At 47.9% G+C, this 19,761-nt stretch overlaps 3 protein-coding genes across 3 annotated transcripts in view; all 3 read left to right on the forward strand.

Moving 5' to 3' along the window:
* Positions 1–5,355: 5,355 nt before the first annotated feature.
* On the forward strand, positions 5,356–6,036 carry LOC138362892 (putative surface-exposed virulence protein BigA). The gene has a single exon (XM_069321468.1). The coding sequence runs from the start codon at positions 5,356–5,358 to the stop codon at positions 6,034–6,036; it is 681 nt and encodes a 226-aa protein (XP_069177569.1).
* A 150-nt stretch (positions 6,037–6,186) lies between these two features.
* On the forward strand, positions 6,187–6,693 carry LOC138362893 (uncharacterized). Its single transcript, XM_069321469.1, has one exon. It carries the CDS (start codon positions 6,187–6,189, stop codon positions 6,691–6,693), a length of 507 nt encoding a protein of 168 aa, XP_069177570.1.
* A 3,457-nt stretch (positions 6,694–10,150) lies between these two features.
* The window catches only part of LOC138362894 (trichohyalin-like), a 41,372-nt gene continuing 31,761 nt past the window's right edge, over positions 10,151–19,761 (forward strand). The window contains exons 1-3 of the mRNA XM_069321470.1: positions 10,151–10,243; positions 16,925–17,237; positions 17,391–17,533. Of these exons, the coding sequence (XP_069177571.1) occupies positions 10,151–10,243; positions 16,925–17,237; positions 17,391–17,533 (549 nt within the window). The remainder of the gene's footprint in view (positions 10,244–16,924; positions 17,238–17,390; positions 17,534–19,761) is intronic.

The following is a 19,761-nucleotide window of genomic DNA, read 5'->3' on the forward strand; positions in this document are numbered from 1 at the left end:
TGCTAGGTGAGCAAGACAACGAGAATCCGTTGGGGCGTCCCCTTCCAGAAAGTCCCGATACTCACTCCCCTTAACAACTGCACAACTATGATGCTTCAATCGAGTGCCCATTTTCTCGGTTATGCTACAACGACAAGGATCTGACAAACCTACGCTAGCAAGGCGGGTGTCAACAAATTTAACGTAGTCCGATTGAAGGTATAACTCATCGCCCTGTTGATACATGCTACACAAGGTTATGATGTGGTCTTTGATACTAATGTTCCAACGATGGGGAAACAATGCAATATTTTCATCAATCATGGTTATCTTGAGATGATTACGGGGCTTTAGTGTCCCCGCAGCCCGGTCCTCGACCAGGCCTCCACCCCCAGGAAGTAGCCTGTGACAGCTGACTAACACCCAGGTACCTATTTTACTGCTAGGTAACAGGGGCATAGGGTGAAAGAAACTCTGCCTATTGTTTCTCGCTGGCGCCCGGGATCGAACATGTGACCACAGGATCACAAGTCCAGCATGCTGTCCGGTCGGCCGACCAGCTCCCAAATGGTGTACAGACCTAGGAGAATGTCGCCAGGAAAATGAATATTGTCAACAACTAAATATGTTACAGACAATATGACGTCATCTAACTTGAGGGGGAGGTCAATTTCATCCTGAACTTTTACTTTCTTTCCTGAAACACCACTTAAAAAAAAGGTATGGGTGACTTTCTTACGGTAGTAGGGTACTTACTTGCAATATCTCTAAGAGCTGGGGCTTGACAATATTAATTTTTGCATCTGAGTCAAGAAAAACTTTTAAAACTCTACCATGGACAATGGCTGAGACAAGGGGGCCATCACTTGAGACTGGACAAATTACTACTTGTGACTTATGTTGCCTGGGATATCTGTGTCTCGTCTGGGTCAAATTCACTGTGGTTCTGTCAACATCTGCAACTGGGCTAGAGTCAGTGTCCTCCTCTGTCAAGTGCCCAAATCTATTTTCGGTAGCTACTGAATACACAGGGAGGGCACTAAGACTGGCTAGTATGAATTGGTTAGCGGTTGGCTTTGGGGGTTTCCCGATGACATCGAGTGAACATTCTGAGCTCCAGCATTCTAGGACTGAGTATTGTAATTCGAAGTTGCATTATAGCTGTGCTGGGAGTTGTAATTACGCGAAATCTGATAATGTCTTGGACGCTTGGGAGTTACGAGGTGGGGATGTCCTTTGCCTAGCTCTACAATCCGCAGTGTGGTGATCAACTTGTTTATGGTACTTGAAATATGGGAACCTAGAATGATTAGATTGACGAGGGAACAGAGAGAATTGTCTAGGAGGTGATGATCTAGGGGCGGACCAACAGTCCCTTGCAAGGTGGTTACTCTTACCACAATGCCAACATGAGGGAGTGGATGGTTGTGGACTATGGCGTCTCGGCCACTTATGAGGAGGCGAATTTGACTGGGGGCTACGAGCATGGGTACGGTTCTGCGACCAAGAGTTTTGAGAGTTTGTGGCAGGATGCTGAGAGCTTGATACTACATTTACAGTATCAGAGGGTGGCAACAGTTGATCCCTTCAGGGAGCTAGTTTATCGGCGGCATTGTTAATAGCTTCAAACACTTCACCAATTTCATGTTTAACTCCAAAATTTTGTTGCTCGATGATCGGTTTAGTATGATCCGGGGCAAAATGCATTGAAGTCCCAAATGCTATCATTATGGCCATAGCCTCAGGGGACAGAGTATTGTCTTTATCTACCCCATGATTAACTAATCATAGCAGACACTAAGGCATACAGATACTGATCGAGACGGCTAGTAAACACATTAAATAATTCACCAGGCTGCATGGTGGCATTGGCAATTTTCTTGACTAACCTATACAGGTCGAGGTCTACTTTGTTAACAAAGCGCCAGCGAAAGAAATCCTTAAATTCAGACCAAGACTGTAGGCTAACAATGACTTTCTCATCAGCGACAAAACGTGCATCACCTTTGGTTGTGTCAACAGCTGACCGTGCAATTGCCAAGTATTCGGCATCAGTAGGTTCGGAAAAACGTGCGATGGTTTTTGCTTCAACTTTACTAAACCATGACTCTAATAAGCGAGATTCACCAGCAAAAAGTGGGATACCCATTTCCTGAGCTGATCTCTGGACATTAGGACAAGCAACTGTTCCAGTTGAGTCTGAAGGAGTTGCAACAGTGGTGGGCATTGTCACTACCGAGGAAGTGGCAGTTGATAGCAAATTATAATTAAATACACTAGGCATAAGAAATAGAGTACACACAAAAAATTAAAAACACTCAAAAAAAACTTGGCTAAGGTAAGGAAATGGCAGAATTAAAGTTATTAAATTGTACAAGGCAACAAATAATTAAAAACAAGCAAAATTGTGAATTAAAAACAATTAAAATTATTAAATTGTACAAGGCAACAAATAATAAAAAACAAGTAAAATTGTGAATTAAAAACTATTAAAATTATTAAATTGTACTAGGCAACAAATAATTATAAACAAACAAAATTGTGAATTAAATTAGCAATCTGGTATGAATATGGCTGGAATTAGAGGCATGGAAATTAATTAAACCAGATAAGCACAGCAATTTAGAATAAAAACTGGAAAGTGCAATTGCAAAATTTAACCAAAATGATTCAACACAACAGGTGGCAATGCAGGAAAAATTGGTTTAGCAAAAACAAACTGGACACAGGCACATGTGTAACATGCTTTGGTAAAAGTTTAAAATAAAAATTTGAAAGGATAAATTTCAAAGTTAGGTCTGGAGAAATATCAAAAATTGTCTTTTGTCTGTGGAAATCTCAAAAACAAATTTCTATTATGCGAAATAAATTGCTAAAATCAATTATGTCTTACTTCTCTCAACTTTGAATTTATCAATAACACTTGTTAGACAATTAATGAACAATAGAATTACTGAGAGATGCAGGAAATATTGAAATGACTCAGTAAAGCAGTGGAAATGGAGTACTGAACCAGCTCCAATATTTAACAAGTCACTGAATGGGTAATTCAGAAGATATTATGGATATTTTTATGTGAATCACTATTAATACATGGTACACGAAGGTGTAGCTCTTAATTACTTAACTCAGGACTGCGGCCAAGCCAATATAACCATAGCCAACACGAAAAAAACGGCGACAAGGCGTGTGAAAAGGTACATATACGCTTTGTTTACATTTGGAGCGACAAGCAGCGCTCCTGGAGGCAGTGGCGTGAAGCTTGGGGGACCCCACACTAGGAATGTGTGTGATGTTGTGGGCGCGACGTACTATATCGATGAGGGCCAGTTGCTATGGTGTCGTGTAGACAGAAGTTCACTGTAGAATGGTGTAGCAGAGGGCTGTAGCGGTGGTGAGAGGAGGCAATGTGGCGACATGAGTGGGAGGAGGCGACGTGGCAATGTGGCGACATGAGTGGGAGCTGGCGACACTAGTCAGACGGTTGCAGTCCACCAACTGTTTCTCAGTAAATTGCACAACACAGCTGCAAAACAGATGAAGCTTGAGAAGATGATTGCAATAGCTGTAACATACACAAAGCTAGGTGATGTGGGATTGGGTGGCGATGGTGGTGGGTGGGTGCCGCAGGTTCCCAGGTGGCGTGAAATTCAAAATGGCTGGCACGGGAATCTTCCTTTCCCCTCACTGATGAAATGCCGTTCTCACAGGAAAATATTGTGCCTTACTTCTGAGACGTTGACCTAGAGTAGTGGTTGATGGTAGGACCCCGGACTGGTACACTATCATTGAATATTGATGCGTGGGTGGCGGGAGGCGCTGGACACACGTGATGTGGGCACTTGAGATTTTGTAGCTCAGAAAATTTATTCTGAATCACACACTGCTACCAGTATTCGTTACCTTCTTGGATGTATGGTTGTTGTAGATATAAACAGTAGAACACTTCAGTAGTTTATTGAGTAAGGTAACAAGGTATATATCTGGCCTGCCGAGGTCCTACGCTAACTCTGGTCTCGAGAGATACTGAGGCCTGCTTGGAGTGCGGCTAGTGCCAGCTCTGTATGGAGTGATGTCAGAGGCCTATTCGCCTGTGATTGGTTATGTCTCAACCGTCATACAATATGAGTATTAACATACCTGTGGCGTCGTGGGCATGTGTGTGTGGGGGGGGGGTTGCTACCTGCAGCGTCGTGGGTATGTGTGGGGGGTGCTACCTGCGGCGACGTGGGCATATGAAAGGTGCTACCTGCGGCGGCGTGGGCATGTGTGGGGAGTGCTACATGCGGCATCATGGGCATGTGAGTGGATGCTACCTGCGGCATCGTGGGCGTGTGTGAGGGGTGCAACCTGCGGCGTCGTGGGCATGTGTGGGGAACCTACTTGTGGCGTCTTTGGCATGTGTGGGGGGTGCTACCTTTGGCGCCGTGGGCATGTGTGGGGAGGTGATACCTGCAACGTCGTGGGCATGTGTGGTGGGAGCTACCTGCGGCGTCCTGGCTCCCTACCTACACATGTCCACGACACAGCAGGTAGCACCCCCTCCCACAAATGCTCACGATGCTGCAGATAGCTGGGAGCTACCTGCAGCATCGTGGGCATGTGAGGGGGGGAGCTCCCAGCGGCGTCGTGGGCATTTGTGTGGGGGGAGCTACCTGCAGCGTCGTGGGCATGTGTGGGGGGGGGGGGCTACCTGTGGCATCGTAGGTATGTGTGGGGTGGGGGGAGCTTCCTGAGGCGTCGTGGGCATGTGTGGGGGGGGGGGAGCTACCTGTGGCGTCGTGAGCATGTGTGGTGGGTGCTACCTGCGGCGTCATCGGCATGTGTGTGTGGGGGGAGCTGCCTGCGGCGTCTTGGGCATGTATGGGGGGGGGAGCTACCTGTGGCGTCGTGGTCATATGTGGGAGTGATACCTGCGGCGTTGCTGGCATAAGTGGGGCGCTACCTGCCGCGTATTGGGCATGTGTGGGGGGGGGGTGCTACCTGCGGCATCGTGTGCATGTGTTTGGGGGGGGGAGTGCTACCTGCGGCGTCGTGTGCATGCGTGGAGGAGTTACCTGCGGCGGCGTCAGTATGTATGGAGCTACTACCTGCGGCTTCGTGAGCATGTGTGGGGGTGCTACCTGCAGCATCATGCGAATGTGTGGAGGCGGGTGATACCAGCGACGTCGTGGGCATGTGTGTGGGGGGTGGGGTGTTACCTGCAGCGTCGAGGGGAAGTGTAAGGGGGCTAACGGCGGCGTCGTGGCTCCCTCCCTACACATGCTCACAACGCCGCAGGTAGCACCCCCCCCCCCACACACACATGCACACGACGCCGCACGTAACTCCTCAACCCCACACATGCCCAGGACAACGCAGGTAGCACCCCCAGACATGCCCACGACGACGCAGGTAGCACCCCCACACATGCCCAGGACGACGCAGGTAGCACCCCCAGACATGCCCACGACGACGCAGGTAGCACCCCCACACATGCCCAGGACGACGCAGGTAGCACCCCCAGACATGCCCACGACGACGCAGGTAGCACCCCCACACATGCCCAGGACGACGCAGGTAGCACCCCCACACATGCCCACGACGACGCAGGTAGCACCCCGCACACATGCCCACGATGCTGCAGGTAGCACCCCCAGACATGCCCACGACGACGCAGGTAGCACCCCCAGACATGCCCACGACGACGCAGGTAGCACCCCCAGACATGCCCACGATGCTGCAGGTAGCACCCCCAGACATGCCCACGACGACGCAGGTAGCACCCCCACACATGCCCACGACGACGCAGGTAGCACCCCCACACATGCCCACGACGACGCAGGTAGCACCCCCACACATGCCCACGACGACGCAGGTAGCACCCCCACACATGCCCACGATGCTGCAGGTAGCACCCCCAGACATGCCCACGACGACGCAGGTAGCACCCCCAGACATGCCCACGACACCGCAGGTAGCACCCCCAGACATGCCCACGACGACGCAGGTAGCACCCCCAGACATGCCCACGATGCTGCAGGTAGCACCCCCACATGCCCACGACGACACAGGTAGCACCCCCACACATGCCCACGACGACGCAGGTAGCACCCCCAGACATGCCCACGACGACGCAGGTAGCACCCCCACACATGCCCACGACGACGCAGGTAGCACCCCCAGACATGCCCACGATGCTGCAGGTAGCACCCCCACATGCCCACGATGCTGCAGGTAGCACCCCCACATGCCCACGACGACGCAGGTAGCACCCCCACACATGCCCACGACGACGCAGGTAGCACCCCCACACATGCCCACGACGACGCAGGTAGCACCCCCAGACATGCCCACGACGACGCAGGTAGCACCCCCACACATGCCCACGACGACGCAGGTAGCACCCCCACACATGCCCACGACACCGCAGGTAGCACCCCCACACATGCCCACGACGACGCAGGTAGCACCCCCAGACATGCCCACGACGACGCAGGTAGCACCCCCCCACATGCCCACGACGACGCAGGTAGCACCCCCACACATGCCCACGACGACGCAGGTAGCACCCCCCCACACATGCCCACGACGACGCAGGTAGCACCCCCACACATGCCCACGACGACGCAGGTAGCACCCCCACACATGCCCACGACGACGCAGGTAGCAACCCCCACACATGCCCACGACACCGCAGGTAACAGGGACCTACCTGCGGCATCGTGGGCATGAGTGGGCGTGTTTCCTGCAGCGTCGTGGGCATGTGTTGACGTGCTTTTCGCGGCATCGTGGAAATGTGTTGGGGAGGGTGCTACCTGCGGCGTCGTGGGCATGTGTTGGGGAGGGTGCTACCTGCGGCGTCGTGTGCATGTGTTGGGGAGGGTGCTACCTGCGGCGTCGTGTGCATGTGTGGAGGAGGGTGCTACCTGTGGCGTCGTGTGCATGTGTTGGGGAGGGTGCTACCTGTGGCGTCGTGTGCATGTGTTGGGGAGGGTGCTACCTGCGGCGTCGTGTGCATGTGTTTGGGAGGGTGCTACCTGCGGCGTCGTGTGCATGTGTCGGGGGGGGGGGGTGGAGCTACCTGCGGCGTCGTGTGCATGTGTGGGGGGGTGGAGCTACCTGCGGCGTCGTGGGCATGTTTGGGGGAGGGTGCTACCTGCGGCGTCGTGGGCATGTTTGGGGGAGGGTGCTACCTGCGGCGTCGTGTGCATGTGTATTCGGGTGGAGCTACGTGCGGCGTCGTTGGCATGTGTGTGAGGAGGGGGGGGCTACCTGCGGCGACGTGGGTATGTGGAGGGGGAGGGGGTGAAGTTACCTGCGGCGTCTGGCCGGGATAGCTTGTTGTGGCTGACATGAACGTTGCTAGAGTAGAAAGGACGTATAAACAGGGAGGAACAAAGGAGCAGAAATATTGGACCGAAAATGTCTTGGACATTACAGTGCGGAACCAGAGAGGGAAACAAACATTTACAGACTTAATATCGGTTACCAGGAAGGTAACGATACATAACAGCAAGATTGGGAGTGAATTCGGGGGCGCTGGTCAAGGAGAAATCGTATTTAGCATCGCACTGACTATTACGGCCCTCTCGGGACGCAACGGGGTTCTTACTCTGATGTTGTTAGAGGAAGATATATATCCGTTCCCAAGCCAGTAGTGGCTATCAAGGGATGTGATCCGTGACGCAAGTAACTTAAAGGGGGAAGGGAAAGGAAGTTAAGAACTTAATATTATAATTACCATCACCAAATAAATGTATAAAAGAGTACACAGGGGGAGGGGTATTAACACTATACAAGGGGATTATTCACAATCATTGTCTTCTGCTGAAGACTCTGGTGCAAAACTCTCGGTGCTGAGTCCTCGGTGCTTCTTCGTGGCCTCACAACGAATCCTTCTGAGAAGCTGAGCCTACCCTGGCCACAGGTCAGCCAAAACACAGGTCCACTGGGGGCACCGCCGTGGAGGCCGTCATCCACAAATCCAGCAGGGGCTCTGCTGGCAGGTTCCGGACCCGCAACGCTGGTCAGGCCACTCCACGAACGATATAAGGGGAACGCCCTAGACAGGAGCCTCGTGTGACACCACAAATCACTCTCCTGTCCTCAATACCCCAGTGGATGATTGTCTCCAACAGTCGGTCCCGGGTAATCCTTTTACTGCCACTCCACTGGCAGGGTAACACACCACAGTGTTCTTCCGGGGGGACGACTTCACAACTGCTGCAGCAAAGTACAAGGTATGGAGACGGCTGCCTCGGGTAGACTGACTCAACTCCCATCACAGCAGTCCCAGGTCGACTCTGTAAGCAGACACGTCATAAATAACTGGGACACACTAAGGCACCTCACTTACAGGTTCAGACACAAACGCCCACCTATCCACTCCATAGATGGCGCTGGTGTCTGAGCACCATCTCACCAGAGGTCAGCAGCGGCTGTGTTGTGAGCTGCACAGGACTGGAAACTGGCCCTTGTGGCCGGTATTCGCCGTCCTCACCCGGTGTCGTCGTCGTTTGGCGGGGGTTTCGGGAGCTGACCCACAGATGGCGCAGTCGTTACTGCTCCGTGTTCGGACGCTGGATCCGGGTTCGTAACACTGACGAGTTTAGTCATTGACTTCCAGGCATTAACGAGTTAAGAAGAATACATTAGACGAATTGGGACAGTGGGATGTCTCGTATTTAGGGTTGTGTGGCTTCATGGGTAAATGAAAGGCGGCTGGATAATGTTGATCCGGATTGTAAAATCATTTGCAAACGTTACGTCTGAAGTCCAGTTGACAAAAAATGGATAAGCATTGTAATACTAATGAGGTAGTAAGAGAGGCAGCGGCAGGCAAACAATTTAAAGATGAGGTTTTATCTGGAGCAAAAATGTATCGACTTACCCAGAGCCGGTAGAGAAAAATAGGAGAGTTCTGTTAGGTTCGTCAAACTGTAATTAGGTAGAGAATCAGGAAAGTGATGAGTGAGGCAGGCCAAGTAACTCATGATAACTCATAATGTGTGGTATTCTGGATAAGTGATATTTCACTGAGTTTACTGGAGGAATGTTTGACGTTTGACCTTCAGCTGAAAATATCTATATTGGTGATGAGGGGACAACTTCACTCCCTTGGCTGCCATCAAGGGGTAGCTCTGGAAACACATACTGTAACTGTCTCTATTTTCCGCTTGTTACAACTTGTAATAAAGTTGTTACATCTTGGCTTAACGTGATTATGACGTATTAGAACGTTGTTACAACCTGCTATATTGGTTATTATAACTGGTTAGGAGGTATTAAAACTTGTTCGAACGTTGTAGCAACGTCGTAATTTCGGTGTGTGTTTGGCGGGGGGTCACTAGACAAATGACAGAATTAAGGTTTAAAAGAGTTCCCTGGACGGAATGAAGACATTTACATGGTTCTTAGAGAAAGTAAGCATGACTTGCATGAGTGCCTCTCTTGCATACTTAATGAATCATTGGAGTGGAGTAGAGTGCCAGAATATTGAAGGGTTGCGAGTGGACGTTGGCGTTTGAGACTGAAGATACATTATCTGTGTTGATATTTTATCGTCTGGCTTGAAGTCAAAGGCGGGAGAGTTACTTCAAACGATAGATGTTAAGATGGGCCACTTATATCTTGAAGAATATAGATTGGTGTGAACTCAAAGCGTGGTCTTACTAGGGGTTCCAGGTATTTGACTGGTACACCTAAGGTTCAATATACTGCTCAATACACACACTGTTTAACACAATGACAGATGTGTTAAATTACACATCTGGCACTAGGGAAGAGTTGTGACAGATGGGGATTGTAGGATCCTCCAAGAACATTTGAACAGGTTGCAGAGATGGTCAGAGAAATGGCTACTGGAGTTCAACACGAGCAAATGTAAAGTTATGGAAAAGGGATTAGGAGATAGGAGACCAAAGGGACAGTATACAATGAAGGGGAACTGCCTACCTGTGACGACTCGAGAAAGAGACCTGGGCGTTGACGTAACACCTAATCTAACTCCTGAGGCACATATATATAGGATATCGACAGCTACGCATTCTACACTGGCGAAAGTTAGAACATCCTTCAGAAACCTAAGTAATGAGGCATTTAGGGCGCTTTACACTTCCTACGTGAGGCCAGTCCTAGAGTATTCCGCTATTGTGACTCCTCGTCTGCACTTAGAGTATGCCGCTCCATCATGGAGTCGCCACCTGAAGAAACACATAAGGAAACTGGAAAAGGTTCAGAAGTTTGCGCTTCTATGAGCTTCAGTGAGCTTCTGTTGCTCACTGTGAGTTCTACATTAGGACGAGTCATTACTCAATAGTTTGGATCGATGTAGATTCAGTGAATGTTGAGAAATATTTTATTACAGTATATTGATAAGATACTCTGTTGCAGAGGTTTATGCAACACTTTAAACGTTTTGGTGCATATTACTTTTCTGAAGAGGTCAGGATTACAGTTTTTTTTATCGGAAGAGACTTGAACCCTAAAACTTTATCTTCTGTTCCTAGTTAAGTCATTATCATTGAAAATGTTAATTAGCCAGTTAGAAATGTCAGTCAGTAGTTAAATAATTGAAGTATTGTTTGACTGAATTATACTAAGTCTCTGAAATAATAGAAAAAGAAAGAATGTTAAATCTCATTTTCCCTGAATAGAATTAAGTTAGGAAAAACATTCATATTTATTATATAATGATTAAGACGAATGACTCTCCAGATAAAGGTTCGCCTATTATATTGTCTGGATTGAAGTTCCAAATATTGGTGTAATTTATTTCTCAAATAATTTTGATAGATAAAATTTTACCCTTAGTAAGATTTAAATTTATGTTTTCTGTAATTTAAATATTTGTCTCTAAAACTTTTGTTATTAATTGTTTTTAAGTAACAATCATTACAATATATTAAAAGTGATATATTACGTTACTATAAAAGGTAATTCACAGCAAACGTTTGAGAAATGCATAATGCATATTTTACAGAATATTTCATCTTTACTGTCCATAGCACTGCTAAAAATGGTTGAATTATCTTTGAAAAATTATTCCTAAAATTCCGAGCATAGACAGATCATCCATGGGATCTGTAATCCTTTTGAATGAAGTTTTGATTTCGTAAATTTCAACCCAAAATTCAAAAATCTTCCTGAAAAAGGTATATGAGTATCTTCAGATCAAACAAAATGTTATTTCTCTTTCTTATTTATGTTAATTGCTTGTTGATATTTTCCCATATGATCCGTTTGATATGGAGCAGCCAAGCTAGGTGTTGGGCATGTTGTATCTTTCACAAGTACCGTCAGAATAAACATTTATTTTAGATTATCTAGGCGTGAGTATTCCAACCTGTTATATGTCTTCAATTTGTGTTAAGATAAATACTCTCTTTTCTTGGCTTCGATTAGCACAGATATGACCGATGTACAAGAGTCATTGAATCAGCTCCTGTGCCAACCCGTCCTCTAAAAAACAACGTCACTTTTCGCTCGTATGCGCGCTATGGCCAAATTTGGACGTAATTTGAAATGAAATCGACTCACAAAAGTGACGTACTGTTCCGTTTTCTGTTTGACTCGTCCCGCTTACTCGGCAAGCATAGAAGAGACAACTTTCCACTAACGTTTTTCATACCGTTTTGAAACTTTATGAAAATTTCCTGCCCACCAAACCTATCAGAGGACCCTTAACTTACTGTTCTTGAAAAAAAAATCCCAAATATAATTTCATTTTTTTTTCATTTCCAAATTACGTCCATATTTGGCCATACGGGCAAACGGCCAAAAGCTACGTTCTTTTTAAGAGGACAGGTTGTTGCACACACCCAACACTCATGGAAACAATTGTATTAGTTGCAATTTGAATATTATCAGTGTCGTCGTCAAGTAGGTACTTAAACTTAACCAGGTGAGCAATGGCGGCCTTCATCCATATATTGTGTTGTAGAGAATATTTTGTCATTACTGGCAGCAAAAATCTGCGAGTGAGATACAGTGAAGGAGGCAATGACAAGGAGACCCCAGACAGGTCGTCACCATCACTCATAGTTTCACACACGCAATGATGACACATAGGGCAAATTTTTACCCCCATTGAACATGTTTCTTCTAATATACATAACGCACTCTCTGTCTAAAATATTTGGTACGGCAGGCCTCTTTACGGCTTCTTTAAGGCATTATTCTTGGTCTCATAGATGATGATAACTTCGTGAGGCTGATCAATGCCGTGTATCCATCTCGTGGCAACATTTCCATAGTCGCATTTCCACAATTCGCACATCGTCTAAATTATCTGTGCAGCCCGTCTCCCTGAGCGCTCACAACGTCACTAAACTGATGTTCTAGATTGCCCGAACTTAACCTAACAGAGGACCTACGAATATAAAACTGCACATCACGCCAATATTACGAGCCACTATAATTTCCAGTGAATCAGATTTTGGTCTTGGAGGATTTATCCTTCAAATTCAATGTACAGTTCAAAAGGAGGACTTGAGCTTTGAGAACGGCCGCACGCAACCAGTTCCTGCACCTCACTTCTCTCCATCTGGAAGAAGTTGTATATAGTACACGGCCCAAACACCGAGTACTTTTAGGAGATCTATGTAAATATGACCTGATTGGTAACAGTACTGGTGGTAGCTACTATAGTAGTTGTTGTACTGGTTGGCTGACCACTGGTAGTGTCAACAGTACTGGTGGTAGTTACTATAGTAGTTGTAGTACTGGTAGTGTGAGCACTGGTTGTGTCAACAGTACTGGTGGTAGCTACTATAGTAGCTGTGGTACTGGATGGCTGACCACTGGTAGTGTCAACAGTACTGGTGGTAGCTACTATAGTAGCTGTGGTACTGGAAGTGTCAACAGTACTGGTGGTAGCTACTGTAGTAGTTGTGGTACTGGTAGTGTGAGCACTGGTAGCGTCAACAGTACTGGTGGTAGCTACTATAGTAGTTGTGGTACTGGTAGTGTGAGCACTGGTAGCGTCAACAGTACTGGTGGTAGCTACTATAGTAGTTGTGGTACTGGAATGCCAGTAGCAGTAGCAGCGTTGGCACTATAATATGGCTGCCACTACAGCACAGAAAATGTATAAACATCCTCATCCATAAATTTGGTTAAGCAAGATTAACGAGTAAAATAAACACGAATATTATGTTCTCAAATTGAATGATCAATAATATCTGCCTGACCGCCAGCACAACGGTACACATCATTAATCACGTCCAAATAACAGAAACGCATGCAAAATAGAGACAAAAAAACTTGCATAAAGTAACACGGGAAATACAGAGAAGGGGCAATGCAAACGAAGAAGAATTATATTCCTCCGAAAATTCGGAAAACTGGGAAGACGTCTAAATAAGAGTTTCATTATGTGTGTGTCATTGACGGGTGGGTAGTTGGGAAGGCTGCCTTCTCCTTGGGCAGCAGGGAAGGCTGCCTTTCCCTCGGGAAGCAGAGATGACTGCCTTCTGGGCAGTCATCTTTTAGTTATATTATATTATATATATATATATATATATATATATATATATATATATATATATATATATATATATATATATATATATATATATATATATATGTCGTACCTAATAGCCAGAACGCACTTCTCAGCCTATTATGCAAGGCCCGATTTGCCTAATAAGCCAAGTTTTAATGAATTAATTGTTTTTCGGCTACCTAACCTACCTAACCTAACCTAACCTAACTTTTTCGGCTACCTAACCTAACCTAATCTATAAAGATAGGTTAGGTTAGGTAGGGTTGGTTAGGTTCGGTCATATATCTATGTTAATTTTAACTCAAATAAAACAAAATTGACCTCATACATAATGAAATGGGTAGTTTATCATTTCAAAAGAAAAAAATTAGAGAAAATATATTAATTCAGGAAAACTTGGCTTATTAGGCAAATCGGGCTTTGCATAGTAGGCCAAAATGTGCGTTCTGGCTATTAGGTACGACATATATATATATATATATATATATATATATATATATATATATATATATATATATATATATATATATATATATATATATATATATACATATATATATATATGTATATATTGTGACGGTGTTCCCCCCCTTATATTTCTCCCACGCCTGCAGTAAGAGTCATGTCCACTTTACCCGAGCGTTCTCTACGTCGCAGGTATCAGTTTGGTATATGTGGGAGAATGTAGTGTTCTCGAAGTGCCGAGAAATTGATAAAAGAAGAGTATTTTGGCCTGTGGTTTAGGCCCTTTAGGAAGCCAAAATGGCGCTGGCTCTTCTGTTTTCCCGCCAAAACTGTGTGACGTCAGTAACACCAGATTGGTCGCCGACAGCGACGTGGCACAGGGAGCCAATGAAAACCTCCCGTGGCGAATATGACGTCACGAAGGAAGGGGGGTCCGGTCATCGCGCCGCGCTGACGCCATCAGTCTAAGACAGCACGTCAAGGAGGTCGGACGTGCGCTGGGGGGTCCTGTCAGTTGGACAGTTTACCCCATCTCCGGAGGACTTACGCATCACCCGTGGTCTGCCATCACCTGTGGGGTCTTCCTTCGTTCATGTGTTGGACCAGAGAAGGAATTGACAGAATGTTGAGCAACAAGTGCTCCAGGAACAGGTGTTGTGCAAGAGTGGAGTCTAGGCAGCGACGTATGCGACGGCTGATAGCTCCACAGTGATGACGTAGGGAATGAGCCAATCCTCCATGAGGGAATCAGTCTGACACGACACGTCAAGGTGGTTGGACGTGCGAAGATTGGTCCTGTCAGTTTGACAGTTGTTTCCCGCTCCCGTGGATTTTACGCGTCACCCGAAGTCTGCCAGTACTCTGTGAGGTCTTCCTTCGTTCATGTGTTGGACCAGAGAGGGAATCGACGGGATATTGAGCAACAAGTGCTCCAGGACAGGTACTATGCAAGAAGAAGTGAAGTCTGTGCAGTGACGTATGCGACGTCTGAGGCAGTTTACCCGTTTGTGACGGCGTAGTGGCTGGACCGAGCCACCGGGAAGCAGCGGAAGAAGAAAACTATTCGGGAATCCGAACGACTGCAGCCGAGACGTAGGCGGGCAGCCGTAGCTGGGAGGAGAAGTCGACGGCCGGGAGACCGACTCCAACCCCAAAAGAAGTCGAGGAGGAGCACGGACCTGCAGTGAAAAGGCACAGAGACGACGCGCTTACGGTGGGACGTTGTTTGAGTTCCTGGAGGACACGACAGTGTGTGTGTGGGGGCGTTCCCTACACGAGGCAGGAGCCAGGACCAGGAGCTACAACTCAATTCTCACCAGAGGATAGGTGGAAGTAGGTGATACTAGTTTCCCTCCCAATTCCCCTTTAGTCAGCTATATTATTTAGCCTGAGTATTTTGTATGTCGTGAGCAAGGCTCACCTATGTCACAGTAAGGCACAAGTGTGCAGTGGGACTATAAAGAGTACTCACGATATTTATGATTATTATTGGTGTATGCAGGCACCCGGAGTAATTGATGAATTTACTGTGTGGATAATGTCTTTAATGAGACTTTAACATGATCATATAGTGAGAGAATATATATATATATATAAATATGCCAGTATTTGGGAGTTAGGCTATGTGCCCAGTAACTATGTCATTATCATTATTGACGTCTATGACTCATCCACATATATATATATATATGTCTATGCTTGTGTATTGAATGATCATTCATGTGTGCAGTGATTAATTGTGTTATCGCCCACAGAAGGAATTACTGAGAACTCCAGTGATATATACTTGCATACGTTATCATTAAATGAAGGGCAGTGTGTAATACCATGACAGTGAATTATTGTCACCGTTAATATAGAAATGTTTGATTGAGCTCAAGATCAGTGTAGCGAAGCATTTACGTGCTATTGTCGCAAATATTGTGTGTTCGAACTTCTAGTGATCTTTGAGAACTTAAAGAAACTGGCGCGTCACGTTTACAAACAAACAGATAAAGTAACATTCGCGCGCGGGTAGTCGCCCAGCTGATTTTGACATTGACGAGAGGGGGAGCGTTGCCGGCTTGGTGAGTTCATATTATATGTGTGGGAACGAGCGACTCCCACCTGAAACAGCTGTTTGCTTATTGATATAATCTTGTGATGTCTTTGAATGAGTTTTAAGTAAAATACAAAGTACATTGGTGTTTATATCATCCCCTCCATATTTCTTGTGGCTATATAATACCTGAAAGCAGAGAGCGATAAAAGTAAAGACCTGCCTGATATCAGACATATTGAGTGTGTTCTTGCCACTGTTACCACAATTCGACAAAACCACTGACGTGTTACTGGACACCGAAAACACCAGTTGGCGACCTTGTGGTTAGTAGTAGAGCCCTATGTTGGGGCGGGCATACAACAGTTAAGTGAACAAGTTGTGTTCCCACTCCTTCTCGATCAGAGGCCGGTTGGGATTGACTGGGATACTCTCCTGGCGTACAGTGGCGCCGCGAGGATAGAGTGAAGACCCGCAGGGCTATGGTGAGTGACCTTGAGTGTACTGTTACTCGCCCCTTTCCCCTCTCATTGGAGGAACCCCGACATTGGCGACCTTGCCAGGATCACGATCAAGATAAAGGTTGCAGTTGTGGTACTTTGCAGTGGTATTAGATATCAGGTACAGGTTATTACTCATAGCACAAGATGGAGGATGATAAAGTAACAAGGTTCATTGACACTAGAGATGAGCAGGTGCTGGAGGAGTGCACCAAGGCACAGTTACAGGCAATAGCAGACCATTTTGGGATAAAGCTGAGATCTTCCAGAGTGGGAGAGAGAAGACTGGAGATAATGGCACAGCTCAGAGCACGAGATGAAGCTTTGGGGGAGGAACGGCCACAAACACCTGCCAGTATGGGAGAACACCTGAGCATTGGTGGAAGCAGCAGGGGATCCAGCGGCAGCAGGCACAGCGTTAAGCTGGAGATAATGAAGCTGCAGCTGGAAGTGCAGTTGAAGCGGGAAGAGCGAGAAGCAGAGGCACAGCAGCGCAAACAAGAGCGAGAAGCACAGCTGAGGAGAGAGGAGCACGAGCGAGAATTTAGGCTGAGACAGCAGGAGATAGAAGCTAACAAGCAGGTGGAGCTGAAGCGAGCTGAACTAGGACTAGGTGCACCTGCTCCGCCACAACAGGAAGACCGCCGAGCGAGGGAGCGAGATCTGCGGGTCTTTATACCAAATGAAGCTGAAGGTTTCTTCGACCAATTCGAGAAGATCGCTACCTTGAAGAAGTGGCCGAGGGCGGAGTGGGCGGAGCTGGTTCAGAGTAGGCTCACTGGTGAAGCTCGTGAAGCCTACAATATGCTTGACCTCCAAGAGTGCACCAACTACGATGCTGTAAAGAGAGCTGTGCTCCATTCTTTCAAGCTCACGCCAGAATGTTACAGGAAGAGATTCAGGGAATGTACCCGTTCGCCAGGAAAATCTTATGCAGAGACGGCGAGGGACATGGAGAGAAAGTTCCTTAAGTGGCTGGAGTCTGAAAAAGCAAGGTCGGCTGAAGAGGTCAAAAGGCTTATGGTCATGGAGAAGTTTATGTCCGGGCTCTCTCCTGAGATCAGGGTTAGAGTAAAGGAGGCGGACATAAAGGACCTGAGAGCCGCGGCCGACAGAGCCGACATGCTGGAAGAAGCTCTGCGACCACACTGAGAGGGACGGCCCGACCGACCAAACACTCCGGAAATGGAAGAAGTTATACAAGGACAGACGAATGGAGGACAGGAGTGAGTTCTCCTGAGTCCCATCTCTCGAGTGGAGACAGGAAAGGCTCAAAGAGTGCTGTGGAGCCGGTAAAGAAGTCCCAAGCTGAGAGCTCTAGAGTTGTTGCCGAAACCGAGGAGTCGATGAATGGCGCGAGGAAGATCCACCGAAGAAGGGTCCGCTGCTACAACTGAGGAATATTCGGACACGTCAAGCGGGAATGCAGATACCCTGAGCAGCGGGGAAACGTTGCTTTCGTGAGGGTCGAGGACCAGATGGCCGAGTGGGTGCGGGATGAACCCGTACTGAGTGGGGAGAAAAGAGTTCACCCATTCGTGAGTGAGGGGACCGTAAGGATGGGGGACGCAGACCCCATCCCGGTGAAGATATTAAGAGACACTGGGGCAGATTTTACCCTGGTGAGTGAAACCCTGTTCCCCGAGGGTTACGAGAGTACCAGTGTGGGGATGGCAAGTGTGACCACTGTGGGAGGCCCGGTGAGGATGCCCCTACACCAGGTGACTCTGAATTCTGATTATGGCTGCCAGACCCTTGTGGTGGGGGTCTGTGCATCGATGCCCAAGATGGAGGAACAAGTCATCTTGGGAAATGACGCATGTGGAGGATATGTCCTCCCGAATCTCGCGAAAGGCGAGGAGTGCATAGAGCACTATGAGGAGACAGGCGGAGTGTTAGACGCCTGTGGGGACGAGAAAGGAATCGCCACGGCGGCGTTCCCGGTTTGTGCTATGATGACGAGGCAGTGCGAAGGACACGGAGGGTGTGGATCTGATAGTGCTGACGAGGAGACGTCCGACAGTCTGGAAATCGATCACCTCTTCATGGGACCTGGAGAACGAGCGGAGGGCGAAGGCAGCCCGGATGGTGAGATGCAGGTGACCCTCACCAGTTCTCTAGGGGTAGACCGCACTCGTCTTGGAGAGTTGCAGCAGATAGAACTCCCCGAATTGATTCATGAGGCCAGTGGAGGACGTGTTGGTCCTGAGAGGGCCACTCATCGTTACATACAGGACGGCATGCTGATGAGAGTGTTCTGCACAGAGCAGGGAACTGAGTGGGATGAAGCAGTATGTCCTGCGTTGTTTGCCATGCGTAACGCAGTGGTAGGATCGTTAGGTTTCTCACCTTTCCAGCTGGTGTATGGACGAGAGGTGCAAAGTCCTCTGTCCATGCTGAAGGAACAATGGACATCAGGAGTGACCGTGAGAACGGTCGACGGATACGTAAGGAGCGTCTCGCATTGGCGGCAGGAATACTGGTTGGAAATTAAGCTCATCCGATGGGAAGACAACGTAGTAGCAGATGCCCTGTCCTGTATGCACTAACCAGACATGACTCTTATTTTAAGGGGAGGGGTATGTGACGGTGTTAACCCCCTTATATTTCTCCCACGCCTGCAGTAAGAGTCATGTCCACTTTACCCGAGCGTTCTCTACGTCGCAGGTATCAGTTTGGTATATGTGGGAGAATGTAGTGTTCTCGAAGTGCCGAGAAATTGATAAAAGAAGAGTATTTTGGCCTGTGGTTTAGGCCCTTTAGGAAGCCAATATGGCGCTGGCTCTTCTGTTTTCCCGCCAAAACTGTGTGACGTCAGTGACACCAGATTGGTCGCCGACAGCGACGTGGCACAGGGAGCCAATGAAAACCTCCCGTGGCGAATATGACGTCACGAAGGAAGGGGGGTCCGGTCATTGCGCCGCGCTGACGCCATCAGTCTAAGACAGCACGTCAAGGAGGTCGGACGTGCGCTGGGGGGTCCTGTCAGTTGGACAGTTTACCCCGTCTCCGGAGGACTTACGCATCACCCGTGGTCTGCCATCACCTGTGGGGTCTTCCTTCGTTCATGTGTTGGACCAGAGAAGGAATTGACAGAATGTTGAGCAACAAGTGCTCCAGGAACAGGTGTTGTGCAAGAGTGGAGTCTAGGCAGCGACGTATGCGACGGCTGATAGCTCCACAGTGATGACGTAGGGGATGAGCCAATCCTCCGTGAGGGAATCAGTCTGACACAACACGTCAAGGTGGTTGGACGTGCGAAGATTGGTCCTGTCAGTTTGACAGTTGTTTCC

The sequence above is a fragment of the Procambarus clarkii genome, chromosome 9 (assembly GCF_040958095.1).
Source record: "Procambarus clarkii isolate CNS0578487 chromosome 9, FALCON_Pclarkii_2.0, whole genome shotgun sequence".
Lineage (NCBI taxonomy): Eukaryota > Metazoa > Arthropoda > Malacostraca > Decapoda > Cambaridae > Procambarus > Procambarus clarkii.

What these genes read in the sequence shown, in the direction of transcription:
- LOC138362892 (XM_069321468.1), top strand. Translation starts at nt 5,356, where the DNA reads ATGCCCACGACGACGCAGGTAGCACCCCCACACATGCCCAGGACGACG.
- LOC138362893 (XM_069321469.1), top strand. Translation starts at nt 6,187, where the DNA reads ATGCTGCAGGTAGCACCCCCACATGCCCACGACGACGCAGGTAGCACC.